Consider the following 19,025-nt stretch of genomic DNA (forward strand, 5'->3'; position numbering starts at 1 on the left):
ATAGATAGATATTTAGGATATTTATATTTACAATCGTTTGCCAATAGAAACATTATATTTTCTTTATCGGAAACAGTTAAATGTGTCTCAAATAATGCACAACGACTTTGATTATAAGTACAGATTTATCTGTATGCACACACACATCACACACACACACATATATATATATATATATGTATATATATATTATGCCCCAACCTCTGCATATATATATATATATATATATATTATATATATATATATATATATATAATTTGTATTTTATTATTCGAATGGTTGTGGATTATATGACACATCTCTCTCTAAAGATCGTCTGTATTTGACTGTTTGAGATAAATTCAAATATAAACGTGATTTTTCATTTGCAAACTTGTACTTAAATCAAGCATTTTTCACCGACATTGTCCGAAGCCTAGTATATAATATTATCACCCTGATTTCATCGATTTTTATATCCAGGATTAGAAGCTTTTTGTCAGGGGTATTTCCAACGATGCCCTTTGCGTTGCCCAAACGTTCGGAGTAGATGGGAAATTCCAAGGGGCAAAGGACCGACATTTGTACATTTTATTGTTGGGGGGGGGGGGGGTTGGCTGTAGTACTTTTCTTTTCGCTTATTCGGGGAGTAAGCCTACAAACTGCTTTGTTGTTGTGGTTGTTGTTGGGAACGGGGCAGGAAAGGTCTGTGGAAGAGCCTAAAAAGGTCTGAAAAGGTCTGAAAATGGTGTTTTGCGTTGAGTTCAAGATACAGCAATTTTAAGACAGGATATTTATGATTTACATACGCGAATGAAAATGTAAAAAAAATAAATAACGTGCATGTTAAACAGTACAGAACAATTATTTCTAACAAAATATAGCGTTATTTACTTTAATTTTCGTTGGTGAAACGACGTGCTGTGTGACCATAGATTTTAACAGGTTTTAATTTACTCTAAGTTAGGAATATAATGTTTACAACTTATGCGTTAGGGGAAAATCTTGCAGCTGGAGGTCGGATCACGCCATATGGCTCTGGTTTAATCCCTGTTAGCAATAGCGACCCGGCTGTGCATTGTATTGGAAAATGTTCAACTTGATTTTTTTTTTTTTTGGCATATTAGTGACCCAGTTCTTTATTGTATCGAAAAACGCTTATATATACCTTACGGTTGCGTCCTAAAATAGCGACCTCGTGACATTCTATCTAGTTTGTATCCCACGTAAATGGCTTGGCGATTTATGGAAAATATTTTAATTTTCAATACCATCCCATCTCGAGGGAGTGTGTGACGTCCCGTAAAGAATTGAGTTTCCATTAGCTCTCGATAAGGCAACATCCTTCGGCTGCTTTCCTGGATGTCACTTGGCGATATTTGATAAACGAACACCTCTACTTAGTATTCCAATGTGGTTACTACGCGTTTTGCAGTGGAGGCTAATAGATTTTTTTATTGCCGTTCAAAAGAGCGGAGGTAGGCTGTATGTTAATTAATCCTGTATTCTCTCTCTCTCTCTCTCTCTCTCTCTCTCTCTCTCTCTCTGGAAGCAGACACGAAGCCTGGACTTTTCCTTTAAAGAGAAGAATGGCGTCAGTGAGAGAATTTCACTTATTGCGTTTGGTAATTGGTCTACTAAAGAAAGAGAGAGAATTTGATTTATTAGTTTTTTTTGATAGATTGTTCCGTAATGGTAAGGAGAGAGAGAGAGAGAGAGAGAGAGAGAGAGAGAGAGAATCATTTGGATGCTGAAATCATAAAAACATTAACAAGAAACAAGTGTGCGGAATACGCCGCAGATACCGAACGTCATCATTACGCTTGAGAGAGAAATCTAGTAGGTCATCTCTTCTCATACCTATATTTATTATTAGTAACATCGCCTTAAAGGACGCCGTTGTAACGGGGTTAAAGGACGTCTTTGTAAGGGGGGACTTCTCTGTAAACAGGTTAGATTCGCCGAGCATTGTTTAGTTACGCTGTTACCGGGAATTTTTCAATTTTAGACTTAGCCGCGTGACGTCACTGTTGATTTACCCTCTGTTTGTGTGGGATGGAATTGAAATACAGGGTGTCCATAAAGTCCCAGTACCACTACAAGTATTTATTGCGCAGAATGGTACTGGAACTTTATGGACACCCTTTATATACTTGCGCACGTTCTGTCATACGTCCTCAGACGCACACTCATATAGGTATATATATTATATATTTATATAGGAAAGATCTGGTATTGTGCGTGTCGCCGAGTCAGGAGAGAGAGAGAGAGAGAGAGAGAGAGAGAGAGAGAGAGAGAGAGACGAGTGCGAGAGAGAGAGAGAGAGAGAAGAGAGAGGAGAGGACACACGGAGCTTGCAAAACTATCCCCCTGTGAAATCCAATTGCTGAGAACCGGGAGGGTAACACACCCTGTGGAGCCACTCCCTGTAATGGGATTCTGAGTGGGGGGGGGGGGGGGGGGGGGGGGGGTGGGGTGGGGGGAAGGAATGACATTTGAATCTCTCTCTCTCTCTCTCTCTCTCTCTCTCCTCTCTCTCTCTCTCTCTCTCTCTTTATGGTCTCGCAACGTAGCGTGTTCGTATCAGAAACCGAACGGCCAGTTTTGATTTCTGAACAGTTACTTTAGTTGGTAGTAGGAATCTAGGAAAAAAAGTCGCAGGGAAAAAAGTCACTGGAAAAAAGTTACAGTAATCTTTCCTGGATAGTGCCCCCTCCCACCCCGTCCCCAGGTATGTATCCACCTTTGCAGAGGCGTGTTTAATTTAAGTACAAACCCGTTGGGGTGACCGTATAATAAACATAAACAAAAGACTGTCAATATCATAGAGATAAAGGAATTCCAAGAAATATTGGGAATTTTTTCCCTGTGATTTTATTACCGGCCGCCGTAAATTAATGTGAATTTTTTCCTAGCCAAAATTATGACTTTTCCTGGAACTTTTTTTCCTGTGATTGTTTGTTTTCCCGTGACTTTGTTTTCTTGTGACTTTTTTTCATGTGACTTTTCCTGTGACTTTTTCTGTGAAATTTTTTCATGTGACTATTTTCATGTGACGTTTTTTTCCTGTGACTTTTTTTTCATGTGGCTATTTTCCTGTGACTTTTTTCCTGTGACCTTTTTCATGTGACTTTTTTCCTTTGAATTTTTTCCTGTGACCCTTTTTCATGTGACTTTTTTCCTTTGAATTTTTTCCTGTGACCTTTTTCATGTGACTTTTTTCCTTTGAATTTTTTACTGACCTTTTTCCTGTGACTTGTTTTCTTTGATTTTTTTCCTGTGACCCTTTTTCAATTTTTTGCGACCTTTTTTCCTTTGAATTTGTTCCTGTGACCCATTTTGATTTCCTGTGGCCTTTTTTGTTTTTCCTTTGTGAACTTTTTTCCTGTGACCTTTTTTCCTGTTGGCCTTCTTTTTTCCTTTGCGCAACTTTTTTCCATAGTTGACCTTTTTTTTTCTGTTGGACTTTTTTGTTTTCCTTTGTGCTTTTTTTTCTGTTGACCCTTTTTTTCCGTGCTACTTTTTTCCATTTGTGAATTTTTTTCCTGTGATGTTTTTCCTGTGCTTTTTCTCGACTTTTTTCCTGCTTTGCTTTTTTCAATTTTTTTTGTTGTTTTTTTTCCTTTGAATTCTTTTTGTTTTCCTGTGTTTTTTTCCTGCAACTTTTTTGTCCTTTGCTAACTTTTTTCCATGTGGGATTTTTTTTTGTGACCTTTTTTGTTTTCATGGTGCGCCTTTTTTCCTTTGCGCTTTTTTTCCTGCTGATTTTTTCCTTGTTGATTTTTTTTTCCTGTGACTTTTTTTGTTTCTGTGGGCTTTTTCTTTGCGACTTTTTTCCCTGCTGACCTTTTTTTGATTTTTTTTGTTGACTTTTTTTCTGTGACTTTGTTTTCCTGTGCCTTTTTTCCTGCGACTTTTTTATTTTTTCTGTGCTACTTTTTTTCATGTGACTTTTTTTTTGCTGTGACTTTTTTTGTTTTCTGTTTTCTGTGCTTTTTTTCCTGCGACTTTTTTTCCGCTTAATTTTTTCATGTGACTTTTTTTTCTGTGACTTTGTTTTCCTGTGCCTTTTTCCTGCGACTTTTTCCGCTCTTTTTTTCATGTGACTTTTTTTTCCTGACTTTGTTTTTCCTGGGCCTTTTTCCTGCCGACTTTTTTTCATGTCCTTCTTTTTCTGTGACTTTTTTTTGTTTTCCCTGTGACTTTTTTGTTTTGGCCTTTTTTTTCTGTGACTTTTGTTTTCCTGTGACCTGTGGTGACTTTTTTATTTCTGTTACTTTGTTTTCCTGTGACTTTTTTCATGTGACTTTTTTCTGTGACTTTTTTCCTGTTACTTTGTTTTCCTGTGGCTTTTTTCATGTGACTTTTTTCATGTGACTTTTTTCCTGTGACTTTGTTTTTCTTGTGACTTTTTCCCTGTGACTTTTTATACTGATAAATTTTTTTTCCTATGACTTTGTTTTCCTTTGATGTTATTTCCACCCAGTTGCCTGATCTGAGATCTGAAGGCCACGTGATCTCCGTGTCCGAGGTGGGGGGGGGGGGGGGGGGGGGGGGGAGGTGTGAGTGTGAGTGGTGGTGAGTGGTGGTTTGGACATTCATTGTTTGTGATATCGATGGTGCTTAATGCAGTGTGTGTGTTCTGGTGGTGCCATTGACACCTGGTAGGAGGAGAAGCACAGGTTTCACTCTCCTTCCTACCTTCGACCTTGATATATACGTATAGGAAGAGAGTGAAACCTGCTAGAGCATAATTATTTTCATTAGGAACTTCCTTCGACTAAAGTTTATTGTGCTTCTCCTCCTACCAGGTGTCAAAGGCACCACCAAACGCCTCAGTGGCGTGGTTGGTATGGTGTTGGCGTTCCACCTCGGTGGTCGCGGGTTCGATTCTCGGCCATTCCATTGAGGAGTGAGAGATGTGTATTTCTGGTGATAGAAGTTCACTCTTGATGTGGTTCGGAAGTCACGTAAAGCCGTTGGTCCCGTTATTTGAATAACCACTGGTTCCATGCAACGTAAAAGCACCATACAAACAAACAAACAATGGCACCACCAGAACACACACTGCATTAAGCACCATCGATATCACAAACAATCAATTTCCAACCCCCCCCCCGACCCCCCCCCCCCCCCCCCCCCCCCACCACCACTCGGACACGGAGATCACGTGACCTTCAGATCTCAGATCAGGCAACTGCGTGGGAAAAACATCATCATCCCTTAATACAACATACCCTGGAAGTCTGGTCCAAGCAGCAATGTCTACCAATGCGACTCTACAACTCACCACAGTCAATACGGTCAGGTGTTTTTTTTTTTTTTTTTTTTTTTTTTTTTTTTTTTTTTTAAATAACCAAACAAACAGAAAAACGTGAATATTAACGAAGACTCAAAAGACATTAAAAGAGGATACATGAGAAACTACATTGAAGGAGTTTGCACCGTAAATAACTGAGCGAATCATTTGTAGTTACATCACTAGGGTCACGGAGGGAAAGCCATACGTAAAAAATAAATAACTAAATAAATGAAATAAATAAAATGCAATTCAATTAGAGATATGATAGTGGGAGAGAATTGTAGGAATATATCCCTTTTATCCTCCCCAGCTGCTACCGGTGGCCGGTCGTAAACTCAAAGGAAAAAGGAAAAGTAAAGTTCATAGGAAAAAGAAGTCACAAAAAAACGTAACGGGGAAAAAGTCACAGGAAAAAAAGTCACAAGAAAGACAAAGTCACAGGAAAACAGTTACAGGAAAAAAAGTCACAGAAAAAATTCTCAGGAAAACAAAGTCACAGTAAAACAAGGTCACAGGGGAAAAAGTCACAGGAAAAGTCACGGAAAAAAAGTCACAGAATAAAGTCACATGAAAAAGTCACAGGAAAAAATTCACATGAAAAAGTCACAGGAAAACAAAGTCACATGAAAAAGTCACAGGAAAACAACGTCACAGAAAAAAAAAGTCACAAAAAAGTCATGAAAAAGTCACAGGAAAACAAAGTCACAGAAAAAGTCACATGAAAAAGTCACAGAAAAAAGTCGCAGGAAAAAAGGCACAGGAGAAGTCAGATAAAAGTCACAGAAAAACAAAGTCACAGGAAAAAAGTTATATACTCTCTCTTCTCTCTCTCTCTCTCTCTCTCTTTATATATATATATGTATATATATATGTGTAATTATATATATATATATCTATATATATATATATATATAATATATATGTATATGTGTATATTATATATATATATATATATATATATATGTGTGAATATGTGTATATATATATATATATATATATTATATATATATATATATATATATATATATATATATGTATATATGTATATATATATATATATAATATATATATATATATATATATATATGTATATATATATATTTATATATATATATATATTCATACACACACACACACATATATATAGCAGAAAGCTAGGCGACTATGTCGTACCTCTGAGTAAATGGTGAATACAATCCACAGTGATGTAAAATACTTTGTAGATTTATAAAAAAAAAAATATATTTTATAAATATCACAGAAGTATTTTACGTCATTGTGGATTGTATCCCCATATATATAAATATATATATATATATATATATATATATGTGGTTGTGTGTGTGTGTGTGTGTGTGTGTGTGTGTGTGTGTGTGTGTGTGTGTGTGTTGTCTGTATATATATATATATATATATATATATAAGATATATATATATATATATATATATATATATATAGCACGAAGCAACACGTACTTGAGGATATCCTTAAATCCACAGTAGATAGGTGAGTGAAACAGTGACTCGGAACAAGTACATTCCCTGTAGTATATTCTACATTTTCAAGTTCACACTTAATAATTGTATAGAATATACTACAGGAAAGTACTTGCTCCAAGTACCTTTTTCGCTTGCCTTTCTACTATGGATGTAAGGATATATATATATATATATATATATATATATATAATATATATAATATGATATATATATATATATCTCGAAGGCGTCCTACGACTGTGTACCGTATTAGTTGATGGGTTTCGCAAAGGCACACACTTATTTAGCTAGTAATTCCATCCGTCGTGGCGGACAAAGGCGTCTCTGTCACAGTACTACTTGGCGAAGGATAGCTATGTATGTCGCTGCTATGTCCGCGTGTTCGTGTTTGTTTGTTTGGTTGCGCGCTGTGTCGATATTGCAATTATGACTCGATGTTGCTTTGCAATTGGTACTGGGGAGTGATTTGAGTGGATTTAGATAGTTTGGGACATAGTGAGTCAAGTGATTTTATTTTTTCATGACAATTTCTTCTCTCGTTTACGATTTTTTTCATGTTTTTTTTTTTCATTAGCTTTAAAAATATACTTGTCTCATTTGAATCACTTTATAAATGTCGATCAAGCTAGTTTTATCGTATCAGTGGCTCATGTGAATACTCTCTCTCTCTCTCTCTCTCTCTCTCTCTCTCCTCTCTCTCTCTCTCTCTCTCTCTTTTGTGTCTATGTCAATTTTGTTTTCAGTGCAAATTCTTTGTCTTGTGTTATTTTTTTATATTTAAAATGATAGTTGCATTACTGAAAAGTAATTCCAGCATTTATATAATTTAATTATATCGATAAATTAATTGAAAACATTCTTATTTCTAATCTCTTTGTGATATATTTTTTTTCACTTTGCAAATTCTTTGCCTTGTTTGTTTAAAAAAATTAAATTTGTCTTATAGTGATTTTTTTATAATGTTGTAGCCCCATAACTTAATTCGTAATGGCATCATTAAACCCGGTTTTTAATTTAATTTAATTTACGTAAATGTTCTTATCAACCCCGTTTTTTCATTTGAATAAACAAAGATTCTCATTTCTCTCATGCAAAACGTTGCTTTGTTTACATTTACGTAAACGTTCGTATCATCCCCGTTTTTTTATCTGAATAAACACAGCTTCTCATTAAAGGTTCGTATCAAATAACGACCATATATATACCCGATAGTAAACAAAAAAATGAATAGCATACTCGATGAAGTCGTTTCACAACTTTTTCTGGTGCATTGTGGGAGTCCTCACCGTCAGCTGTGCCTTTGTTTTGAAGATGAGAAAGGCGAGTGGAGGAGAGAGAGGCTTAAAATGACCTTCATTCATGCTGTGGAATGCAGTGGGATTGTGACTTTTCACAGGAGGATGTCCATTGTGCAGTGACACATTGCTCGGACGTTTTTCGAGAAATTTCCTGTCGGAAGTATTTTTTTTTCCCAATGGGTCAATGCGTTTTTTTGCAAGGGGGAGAGAGAGAGAGAGAGAGAGAGAGAGAGAGAGAGAGAGTGAGAGAGAGAGTATTTGGTCAGAATTTAGCTTATTGAGTTCCTGATGAATACTGGAGAGAGAGAGAGAGAGAGAGAGAGAGAGAGAGAGAGAGAGAGAGAGAGAGAGAAATTATATACAGTTTTAAACGGGTGGTGCTAGAAGGATATCGTACATCATTAATTTTACGTATTTTTCTTTTAAATGGTTTAGTGTTGTGTGTTACAGGGGAAGGGCGTAGGATGTCCTAGCGTCAGAGAGAGAGAGAGAGAGAGAGAGAGAGAGAGAGAGAGAGAGAGAGAGAGAGAGAGAGTTTTCTTGTCATGGTTTATTGTGGTGTCGAACCCCATTGGGATTAGCAGTCAATCATCTCAATAATCAGGTGTGATGCTTTGCAGACCTCACATATTGCTGTGGAGTTGAATTTGTATTTGAGAGAGAGAGAGAGAGAGGATGGGGTGGGGGGGGGGTTGCGGTGTTGATGTTTCTACTTTTTTTTCAACTGTACACTTTGTCACTATACACTCTTGTCACTAATAAGCATAAATCCAATTGAATATATATATATATATATATATATATATATATATATATACATCATATATATATAATATTATATATATATATATATATGTATATCTATATATATAGATGAATAATTTATCACATCACCGTGATTCATATAAATCATTCGAGCTACAAGTGTCCTCTAAAATCTCTAATTCGCTCTACCCCGGAATTAATATACTTTCACATATGTAAACCGAAGGGGGAATTTTTTTGTTGATAATAATTTCGATCAGTTTAAAAACTTCCCCTTCGGTTTACATATATGAAAATATATTAATTCCGAGGTAGAGCGAATTAGATATTAAAGGACATTTGTAGCTCAAATAATCTATAGAATCAGGGTGATGTGATAATTATTCATATTATATATATATATATATATATATATATATATATATATATATATGTGTTGTGATGTGTGTGTGATGTGGGTGTTTATATATATATATGATGTGTGTGTGTGTGTGTGTGTGTGAATATATTGTATATACATATAGTGTATGCTCTTTATGGATTGATCGGTCAAATTGTAGCCAAAAATGTATATATACCCAATTATAACAGCCCCAGGCACAAAATATCCTATCATTCAGGCTGACTGACTACCATCTTTTTATTTTTTTTATATATTATATAATTATCTCTCTATCTCTCTCTCTCTTCCTCGCAGGGAGCCGGGCGGAGGACGGCGTGCCGGACATGACCGTCCTTTCGGACATCAACGAAGACGCCATCAACCACAACCTCAGGGTCCGATACCTCCACCATCGCATTTACGTATCCTTTTTTTATTTTGCAACTTAGTGTTTGTCGAGCGATTGTGCTTGAGTCCTCCTCCTCCTCCTCCTCCTCCTCCTCCTCCTCCTCCTCCTCCTCAGTAGTGTGGCTGACTAGGACAGAGTAAAGGTAAGGAGAGTATATAACTAATCGGTTGCTGTTTTGTTCGGGTTTGGTGTTTGTGTTCGTATGGAGTAAACAAGGATTTTCGTCGGATGATAATAATAATAATAATAAATATTATTATTATTTTTTTTTTTTTTTTATTGAGAATAATGACTATTTCATCAGCGTTTATTTTGTATAGAATCGTCTCTATTCTTCGTGTTTACTGACTTTTCTTCCGTACTCAAATTGGCTATTAAAATGCCAAATGGGAGATTCATGTAAAAAAAAACCTGGTATTTGGCATATTGGATATATTATACAGAAATGCAGTACAAATTGGATCTTAAGCCTAATCGACTCATTCTGGACTCCTCTTGCTCGGGGGCGTCTGCTCCTCTCTCTCTCTCTCTCTCTCTCTCTCTCTCTCTCTCTCTCTCTCTCTCTCTTCTTCTTCTTCTTCTTTCTTCTTGCAACGTTTCGTCCTTAAACCCAGAAGGACATCGTCTGGCAAGTGTTGTGGGACAGAAGTTCTTACGGGAATCCTACGGTACATATTGTCTGTGCACAGCATGGGGTCCTATTATTATTATTATTATTATTATTATTATTATTATTATTTGCGGGAAAACTCTATCACGAGTATATATAATGTTCTAAGAGACCCACAATAATATAAAAAAAGTGTTAAGAGTTCGTGCATAATTTAAAAACCCTTTACAAAGCTTTACAAACATTTTGGACCGAAGATGAACCCAGGGGAAGGGTTCGAAAGCTTTGTAAAGGGTTTTTTAAATTATACACGAACTCGTAACATTTTTTATTATTGTGGACCTCTTAGAACATTATTATTATTATTATTATTATTATTATTATTATTATTATTATTATTATTATTATTATTCAAAAGATGAACCCTCTTCATATGGAGTAAGATGGAAGAAAGAGGATATGAAAGGAGGCACAGTAAAAGGAACGAAAGGGGTTGCAGCTAAGGGCCAAAGGAAGGCACACTGCAGCAGAGAATCTCAGGTAATGCCTACGTTGCACCGCATCAGGTACTAACGGCCCTTACGGGGCTTGACAGTTGACGTAGGCCACGCCCACCTTCGCTTCCCGTGACATAATTCACACTGATGTTCACACGCGCGTGACGCTGGTGAATGTTAATGGCGATGCACATCAGCCGAAACCGTCTCTGAAAATGGCAGCAGCTGGCTCGTTCGTCTGGAGAGCAGAGGAGCTTTTAAGAAGTGCTCTTAGTGGTCACACCTAAAATTTGGAGGTGTGTGGAAGCGTGACCTGGCGGCTGGGAAGTCTCGGGTGGGAGGATAGGGGAGTGGTTGAGGGAGGGAAGGTGGGTGTATGTGAAGAGTTTATTATATTATGTGGTTTTCTTAGGATGAGCAATTCCCCCCCCCCCCCCCCCCCCCCCCCCCCCCCCCCTCTCTCTCTCTCTCTCTCTCTCTCTCTCTCTCTCTCTCTCTCTCTCTCTCATTACCTGCAGGTCGACTCAGATGAGTTTCTGCGTCTTGTTTCGATTTGAATTCAAGCGCTCAATTTGTGAAACGTGAAATTCAGGTTAGATTATTTAAGTTTGATTATAAAAAAAAATAAATGAAAAATGGGTACTTAACTGAGTTAATAAATACTTAAAACTCGAGAGATTCGTCAATGAATACTTAATGCAAGAGATCGTAGGCTAACCAGGTGGTACCTTTCTGATATGTCGTCAAGGATTGCTGCGCCTATATGCGGTTTCTTGTATTTTATTTAGTGGTTAAAAGATAAGTTCGGTGTTTAATTACCTCTCTCACTGCAAGAGGAGTGTGTTAATGGACTGGTATCCTTCTTAAGTGATTGCAAATTAAATGAGTTTGACAATAGAGGTTGGCAAAGGAGTTTATGTTATAAACCATATGTATTGATGCTGGCCTTTTTGTACCCTTTTCCCGCTGAGATAGGTAGACACATAACAGTAATTAGCTCTCTCTCTCTCTCTCTCTCTCTCTCTCTCTCTCTCTCTCTCTCTCTCTCTCTCTCCTTCTTCTTCTTCTTGAAGGTGCCTAGGAAGAGCATCATCATCTCTTGAGGACAAAGGAAAAAGGAGAGGTATTCTTTTCCACAGCTGTTGTCGTGTGAGATAAAGGTCTCAGTGTGTGGAACAGTGCCTCAACCCCCTCTCCCGGGGGGGAGGGGGCAGGGTCCTTCTCACCTGCCATTTCATAGTGTTTCATCTGGCTCTCTCATTTGGAAAATTGGAGACACTCGACCGTCGTCTTCGTATGGGGCCGTTCGTTAGTATTTGTTTTCTCTCTCTCTCTCTCTCTCTCTCTCTCTCTCTCTCTCTCCGTCTGTAAATATTTGATGTAGTAGAAGTTTTGACGGGTAGGGAGAGAGAGACTCTCTCTCTCTCTCTGCAAACAAAAAAATCAACGTAAATTTTTTTTTCTCTGTGGGTAATGGTTTACCGACAGACGATTCGTCCGTTCTCTGATATTGCTCTCCCATTAGAAAGTTAATCATTCCAGTCTTCCTGAACAAGAAGCCGTTTGTCCGTTTGTTACTTTGTTACGACCGGGCTGTTTGTGCTCTAGTATTGTTCTTGAGCAAGGTCTTCAGCCAGATCAATTTTTCTAAAGCCTTTTAAAAGCCTGTAACAATAGACAGCCTCATTTTGCAACGGATGGTTGAATGTTGAAACACCACCGGCGCACAATGGCAGATTTTGAAAACTCTGTGGAGTTAACTGATTCATTTCTGCCGGCGTTGTTCCCTCTTTTGAGTTTGCTGTCAGGAGGGCTTTGTAGCTCTCGAAAATCTCTGGTCTGTTTTCCCTTTTTCAGTTTGTAAGAGATTACTTTAACTTGTGTGTGTGTGTTGTGTGTGGGTGTCAGATATTTTTTTGTAAAAAAAATTTAGCTCAATTTCCAGACATACTGGACCTTGGAGATTATTTACCTTTGTTTTTTATTTTATTTTTATTTTTAATAATTTTTTTTCGTCAGATATTTTTTGTCAAAAATTTCGCTCAATATCCAGACATACTGAACCTTAGAGATTACTTTAACTTCGTATTTTTTATGTCAAATATTTTTTCGTCATAAATTCCGCCCAATATCCAGACATACTGGACCCATTGATGTAGTGTCAGGGGACATCGTGAAATGTATATGATTAGAAAATGAATACAGCATATGTATATGTATCATCTCTCGCTTGTTTTTCCTTTTTTTTTATTTTGTAAGAGATTACTTTCCTTCCCTTATTCGAAATTTTTTTGTCATTTATTTCCGCTCACCTTCCAGACCTACTGGACCTTTGATGCAGTGTAAGGGGGCGTAAAATGTTTATATGATTAGAAAATGATCACAGTGTATCTATATGTGTATACTATGTATAGTTTTAAGCTATACGAACACGTTGACGTTGAGCGTTATGAGATATCAAACGTTCAGGTGGGCAAATACACAAATACGACCTGTTTTGAGAGAAAGCAGAGATGAGCCTTATCGCAGTTTGGACTGCTGAGGGGGCGTTGTTTGTCCAGCGGAAAGGAAGGGGTGGGGGTGGGGAGGGAGTTAAAGAAGTTGTAATCAACCTGTCCAAACAAATTAAGAAGGGTTCGGGAGTCTGACTTGCACTTCGCTTAGGCTTAGGATATCACTCGTGATTTAAATCTTCACACGTGGTTCAGGTAGTGATTTAAATCTTCACACGGGGTTCATGAAGGTAAACTGGATGAAAATAGCCAGTCATGTTCCCTAAAAGTACTTCTTGTGTCACAGCCCTAACTTAATTTTTAACCGATTTGTGTCCGTCTTTGCAATACTGGTTTCTTTTCGAAGGTAGTTGGACGAGCGGTGTACATGCTCGCCTACCGATTCGCTAGTCGCGCGTTCGATTATCCCCCGCTCTGCCAACCTGGAATCAAAGGAATGTATTTCTGGTGATTAGAAATTCATTTCTCGATGTAATGTAGTTCGGATCCCACAATAAGCTGTAGGAGGTCCTTAGCCACGTGAAAATATCTGATCCTTTTGGGCCAACCCTAGGAGAGCTTTTCATCAGCTCAGTGGTCTGGTTAAATGATGATATACTTAATTTCTTTCAAGGGTTCTACAGATGCATCCAAGTCTTCCTGTGCACTAGAGAGGCAGGGTCAGAGGTCTGTAATAGCTGTCTTGTCTGTACAGAACAGAATAGAATCTAGAATTTAGGCCAAAGGTCAAACGCTGAGACCTGTGAGGTCGTCATTCAAACCCTAGGAGAGCTGTTAATCAGCTCAGTGGTCTGGTAAAAGTAAAATATACTTTGCAAGGTCATTCAATACTTTGTAAGGTCATTCAGCGCTCAAACGGAAAAGGCTATAAAGGTGTAAGAAGGGGGAAAACCTGGTAGGTACATTATGAATCAATTGTTATGAGAGGCTGGAAAGTAAGATGGAAGAATGAATATGAAAGGGGGTACAGTAAAAGAAATGGGCTGCAGCTAGGGGCCGAAGGGACGCTGCAAAAGAACCTTGAGTGATGCCTACACAACCCCCCCCCCCCCCCCCCCCCCCCCCCCCCCCCCCCCCCGGCCCCCCCCCCCCCCCCCCACCTAATTGGGTCCTGTTCTTTGTAGAAGGCCTTACCTTACCTTACAGAATTTTTACCCTTTTGACAATTAACCATCTGGTATTCTTGATCTTGTTGTGTACCTGAGACCTTTTTCTCCAATTGTATTTCATTAGCTCCTTGACAATGTCTTAGTAAAGACGAAAGCGCTTGGACTTCTATCATTTTCCTGTGGTATTCGCTTACTTACCTTACATATAGCTCGTTCGGGTTGCCCATGCAGGTCCCTTAGTGTGGGGCATCTCGAATGTCTACAAGAGAATCGCTAATGCATCTTCTGGTATATTTTGCATCTTCCAATCTTGGATGGTCTGGGAATTACAGAAGCAAGGTTAATACTCTTGTCTAGAAAAGTAGTGAGATAGAATAAGATAAACACCAGAGTTATCAAAGCTTGCATCTTGCCTTTTTCTACCCGATGCAAGCGGCATTACGGCATTGGATCGTCACTGAGGTACCAAGAGGAGGAAAAAAAAAGTTGATTACGTCCTAAGAAGCTTGACAAATGACGCGGCTAACGAGATCGGGGGCTTTGTTTAATGAGGTGTCTGGAATGGCTTCGAAGTGCGCCCGAGGTCTCTCTCTCTCTCGGGGTGGCGGAGGGTACCATTAAGACAAACATCCCAAAAAAAAGGTACTGTCTTCCAGTTATGATTGTACTTAAAAATGGGTCCGAAGTCTTGAAGGTACAAGTGAATGAATACCTGGCGCGAGAATTAATGCAATCGTGGGCGTCTCAGGACAGGAACTGAATCGAATTGAATATGGAATTGATGCCAAAGACCAAGCACTGGGACCTATGAGGGCCATTCATGGCTGAAATGGAAACGACAGTAGGTTTGAAAGGTGTAACAGGAGGAAAACTTCCAAGCAGTTGCACTATGAAGCAATTGTTAGGAGAGGGGGTCGACAGTAACATGGAAGAAAGAGAATACGAAAGGAGGTACAGTAAAAGGAACGAAAGGGGTTGCAGGGCTTCAGCAAAGAATCTTAAGTAATGCCTACAGTGCACCGTATGAGGTGTACTGATGGCACTACTCGCCTACGGGGTCTCAGTATAGGAAGAAAGGGGGATATTCAGTGTAGGTTTAGCCTCTTTGCTCCCCTTCCTCCCCCCCCCCCCTTCCCATAAACAAGAAATTTAACAAAACTGATCATTGAAACTTCTCACAAATTTGAGTTGTCAGCTGCTGACGGCATCGGGTTCAAATGCGGTCCAGAAATAATGATATTTCCGGTAGCCAGTGAGTGAGTGACCTTACACGACAAAAATGAAGGAAAATGATCATCGTGTTCGCCAAGGTCTCTAGAGAGATAAGACCTTGGCGTTAGCTATGAGATATTAACGAAAAGGATAAGATTAAGGTCAGCAGGAGTGTTGGAATCGACGAGTGACTAGTCGTAAATAAAGAGAAAGAAGGAAGGTAGGTAGGTAGGCAGGATTCTAAGTGAGTAATTCTGAATACATTTTCATTCGCCGAGTGTGTGTGTGTGTGTGCCTATTCGCCTGGAGGACCTACTTACTCTTTTTAGGCTTCTATTCCTCTGTCCTCCACTTTCATTCATGATTAAGGCCTTTGCCCACTAGAAGAAACCCCCCCTCCTCTCTCTCTCTCTCTCTCTCTCTCTCTCTCTCTCTCTCTCTCTCTCTCTCTCAACAACAGCAACCCCGCCCCTATTACCACAGCTAATTCTCTCTCTCTCTCCCATGAATACCAGCAGTGCGGCAATGCCAAAGCAAGTAGAGAGAATATATATACATCCAAGGAAGAGAGAGAGAGAGAGAATGTATGTATGTATGAGGAAGAAATGCGTGCGTCAGTTCGTGCGTTGACGGCGGAGGGGTTGTGGGGGGGGAAGTGGGGAAGGGAGGGGTGTCAGCGTTTTAAAGGTGAAAGGTGGGAATGTAGTATATGTATGGGTCTGGGGAATAGACCTGTAGGAGGAGGAGGAGGAGGAGAAAGAGGTGGGTGGAAGAGGAGATCGAGGATTGCTTTAGTTGGGCGGGAGGTTTTTGGAGGTTTGAGGGAATCGAGGGAAGGAGAAGGAGGAGGAGGAGGAGAGGGTAAATTGAGGTTGAGGTAGGAGCTGTTGTTGGAGGAAGGAGAGCCGAAGAGGTGTGGGTATGAGCGGAGGAAAGGTTGAGTCACTGGGAAGAGGAACTTTAAAAAGACGTGAATCGAAGTAGAGGAACTGAAGAGGAGGAAGAGGAAAGAAAGAATTGGTCGTTGTTGAGGGCAGGGGGAGGGGGGGACGTCGGTGAATAAATGATTGAAACACGAGGGAAAGGAAGGATTAAGTTTTTTTTTTTTGGGGGGCGGGGAGGGGAAGAGAATGAGTGTGGGGACAGTTTAATTGATTCACAGTGCCTTGGTTAACAAGTTCCCATTTGTAGGTGTAAATTATTTCTGTTGAAGCCATTTGCAAACATCAACGTAGACAAGTTCTCTCTCTCTCTCTCTCTCTCTCTCTCTCTCTCTCTCTCTCTCTCTCTCATCAAGAGAGCCCGGGCATAGGTATCCAAAGCTTGACATATTGTGTGAAATGAACAGCTCTTCGTGACGACCACATCCTTGGCCCGTCTTGTGGAAAGATAAATATGATTGTGACTGCTAATCAAAGCATTGAATTATATATATATATATATATATATATATATATATATATATATATATATATATATATATATATATATAGATAGATAGATATTGGACCGTAGCTTGCTTAGAGAAGGGTCTGTGGCTTGTACATACCTTTTAAGGAAAGAGGTGGATGGGGGATAACTGATTGTTTTTCTTGGCCCGTCCATTCAAACATTCATTGAATATCATCATGTCAGTTCATCGAAGCTAGATGTCATTTGTTAGAAATGTGATGGATATATAAATAAGGCAAAAGCCACGAAGGAAAGTGAAACAAAGGAGCTGCAAGGCCTTTCGACTTTCGTGCTTGACTCAGGGAAGGACGGGAGTCTAAGGCCTTACAGGCAGCGGTTACGCCATTGTTTCACTTCCCTTCGTGGGTTTTTTCCTTTATTTTGTATTGGTCACCTTTCAAAGTTTCACGATTCAGTTTATATATATATATATATATATATATATATATATATATATATATATATTACATACATACATACACACACACACACACACACACACACACACACACACACACACACACACACACACACACATATACACGACTGGTAAAAATGTTCTGTTACAACAGAATTCCATCTAATAAAAGGAGACCCTTAAAAAACGCCTAAATAAAGAGAGAAAATACTATATTTCAGAGACTGCTGTCTCTCTTCAGGTAGATGAAGAGAGACAGCAGAGTCTGAAATATAGTCTTTTCTCTCTATATTTTTGTGTCGTTTATGGGCTTATTTTATTGGATGGAATTCTGTTGTAACGGAGCGTTTTTACCAGTCATGTAAATATATATATATATATATATATATATATATATATATATATATATATATATATATATATATATATGATATACATATACATAGACAGAAATTAATCACATAAAAGACCCACAAATCACCAGAAGGGTAGAAAGTTATATATTGAGGGAGACAGACAATGCCTCCGAAATATATTCATAACTGTCTATATACCCTTTTTGGTGTTTTTATGGGCCCATTTTATTAGATATAAATACAGTAATAATATTGTTGTCATTATTCATCGTCATTCCTTGCATGTGGTTAAGGTTCAGCGGAACCTGTCTCAGTCAACTGCAGGTTTTGGAAAGGTACGGACGACTCGTGGAATCCAGTTCATATTGCCTCGAAGACTCTTCAGCAGTGTTTTGTGGAGCCCCTAAATTTTGAGGATTCCTGGCCACGTTCCGCGAATATTGCTCCTCCACTTGAGTATGCAAATCCTCAGTCTGCTGTTATTACACGGGGACTGGGTTAATCCCCACCCCTGAATAATCTGCATTACCGAACGCGAATAGTTGTAATATTAATATTGGCGTCATGGTCTGCTTCATGGGAGAATGACTTGATTCACGTATGGAGGGTATTGGATTCCAGGATCTATTAATACTACTATGTAATGTTTATTGCTATAGTTCCCCCTCTTAGCTGCAACCCATTATGTTCCTCTTACTGTACCCCTCTTTTCATATTTTTTCCGTCTCACTTTTTACAACTGATTCATAGCACAACTGCTTTGAGGTTTTTCTTCCTGTTTGCACCTTTCAGAATTTTGTAACTCAGTTTTCTTTTCAGTGCAGGATGACCTCATTGGTCCCAGTGCTTGGTTTTTGGCCGAAATTCTATACTCAGTTCAAGTCAGTTGCCCATTTTATATAAATGTATAAAATATATGTATATATATATATATATATATATATATATAATATATATATATTGTATTTGGTATTGTGGGAAGTCTCTCTCTCTCTCTCTCTCTCTCTCTCTCTCTCTCTCTCTCTCTCTCTCTCTCTTTGTCGGTTATATTGGCATTGGAATACATACATAGACGCGCACACGCATTTTATATAAATTATAAAATATATGTATATTTAATATATCCTGTGTTGTAGGAAGTCTCTCTCTCTCTCTCTCTCTCTCTCTCTCTCTCTGTTGGTTATATTCGTTTTGGAATGCATAGACGCGCATACTTATTTTAT

General features: G+C 38.6%; 1 protein-coding gene across 1 annotated transcript in view; it reads left to right on the top strand.

Annotated features, from left to right (window-relative positions):
* LOC135208300 (uncharacterized) overlaps positions 1–19,025 on the top strand; it is a 213,486-nt gene that overhangs the window by 48,581 nt on the left and 145,880 nt on the right. The window contains 1 exon segment of the mRNA XM_064240403.1: positions 9,542–9,648. Within this exon segment, the coding sequence (XP_064096473.1) occupies positions 9,542–9,648 (107 nt within the window).

This window comes from Macrobrachium nipponense, chromosome 35 (genome assembly GCF_015104395.2).
Source record: "Macrobrachium nipponense isolate FS-2020 chromosome 35, ASM1510439v2, whole genome shotgun sequence".
Lineage (NCBI taxonomy): Eukaryota > Metazoa > Arthropoda > Malacostraca > Decapoda > Palaemonidae > Macrobrachium > Macrobrachium nipponense.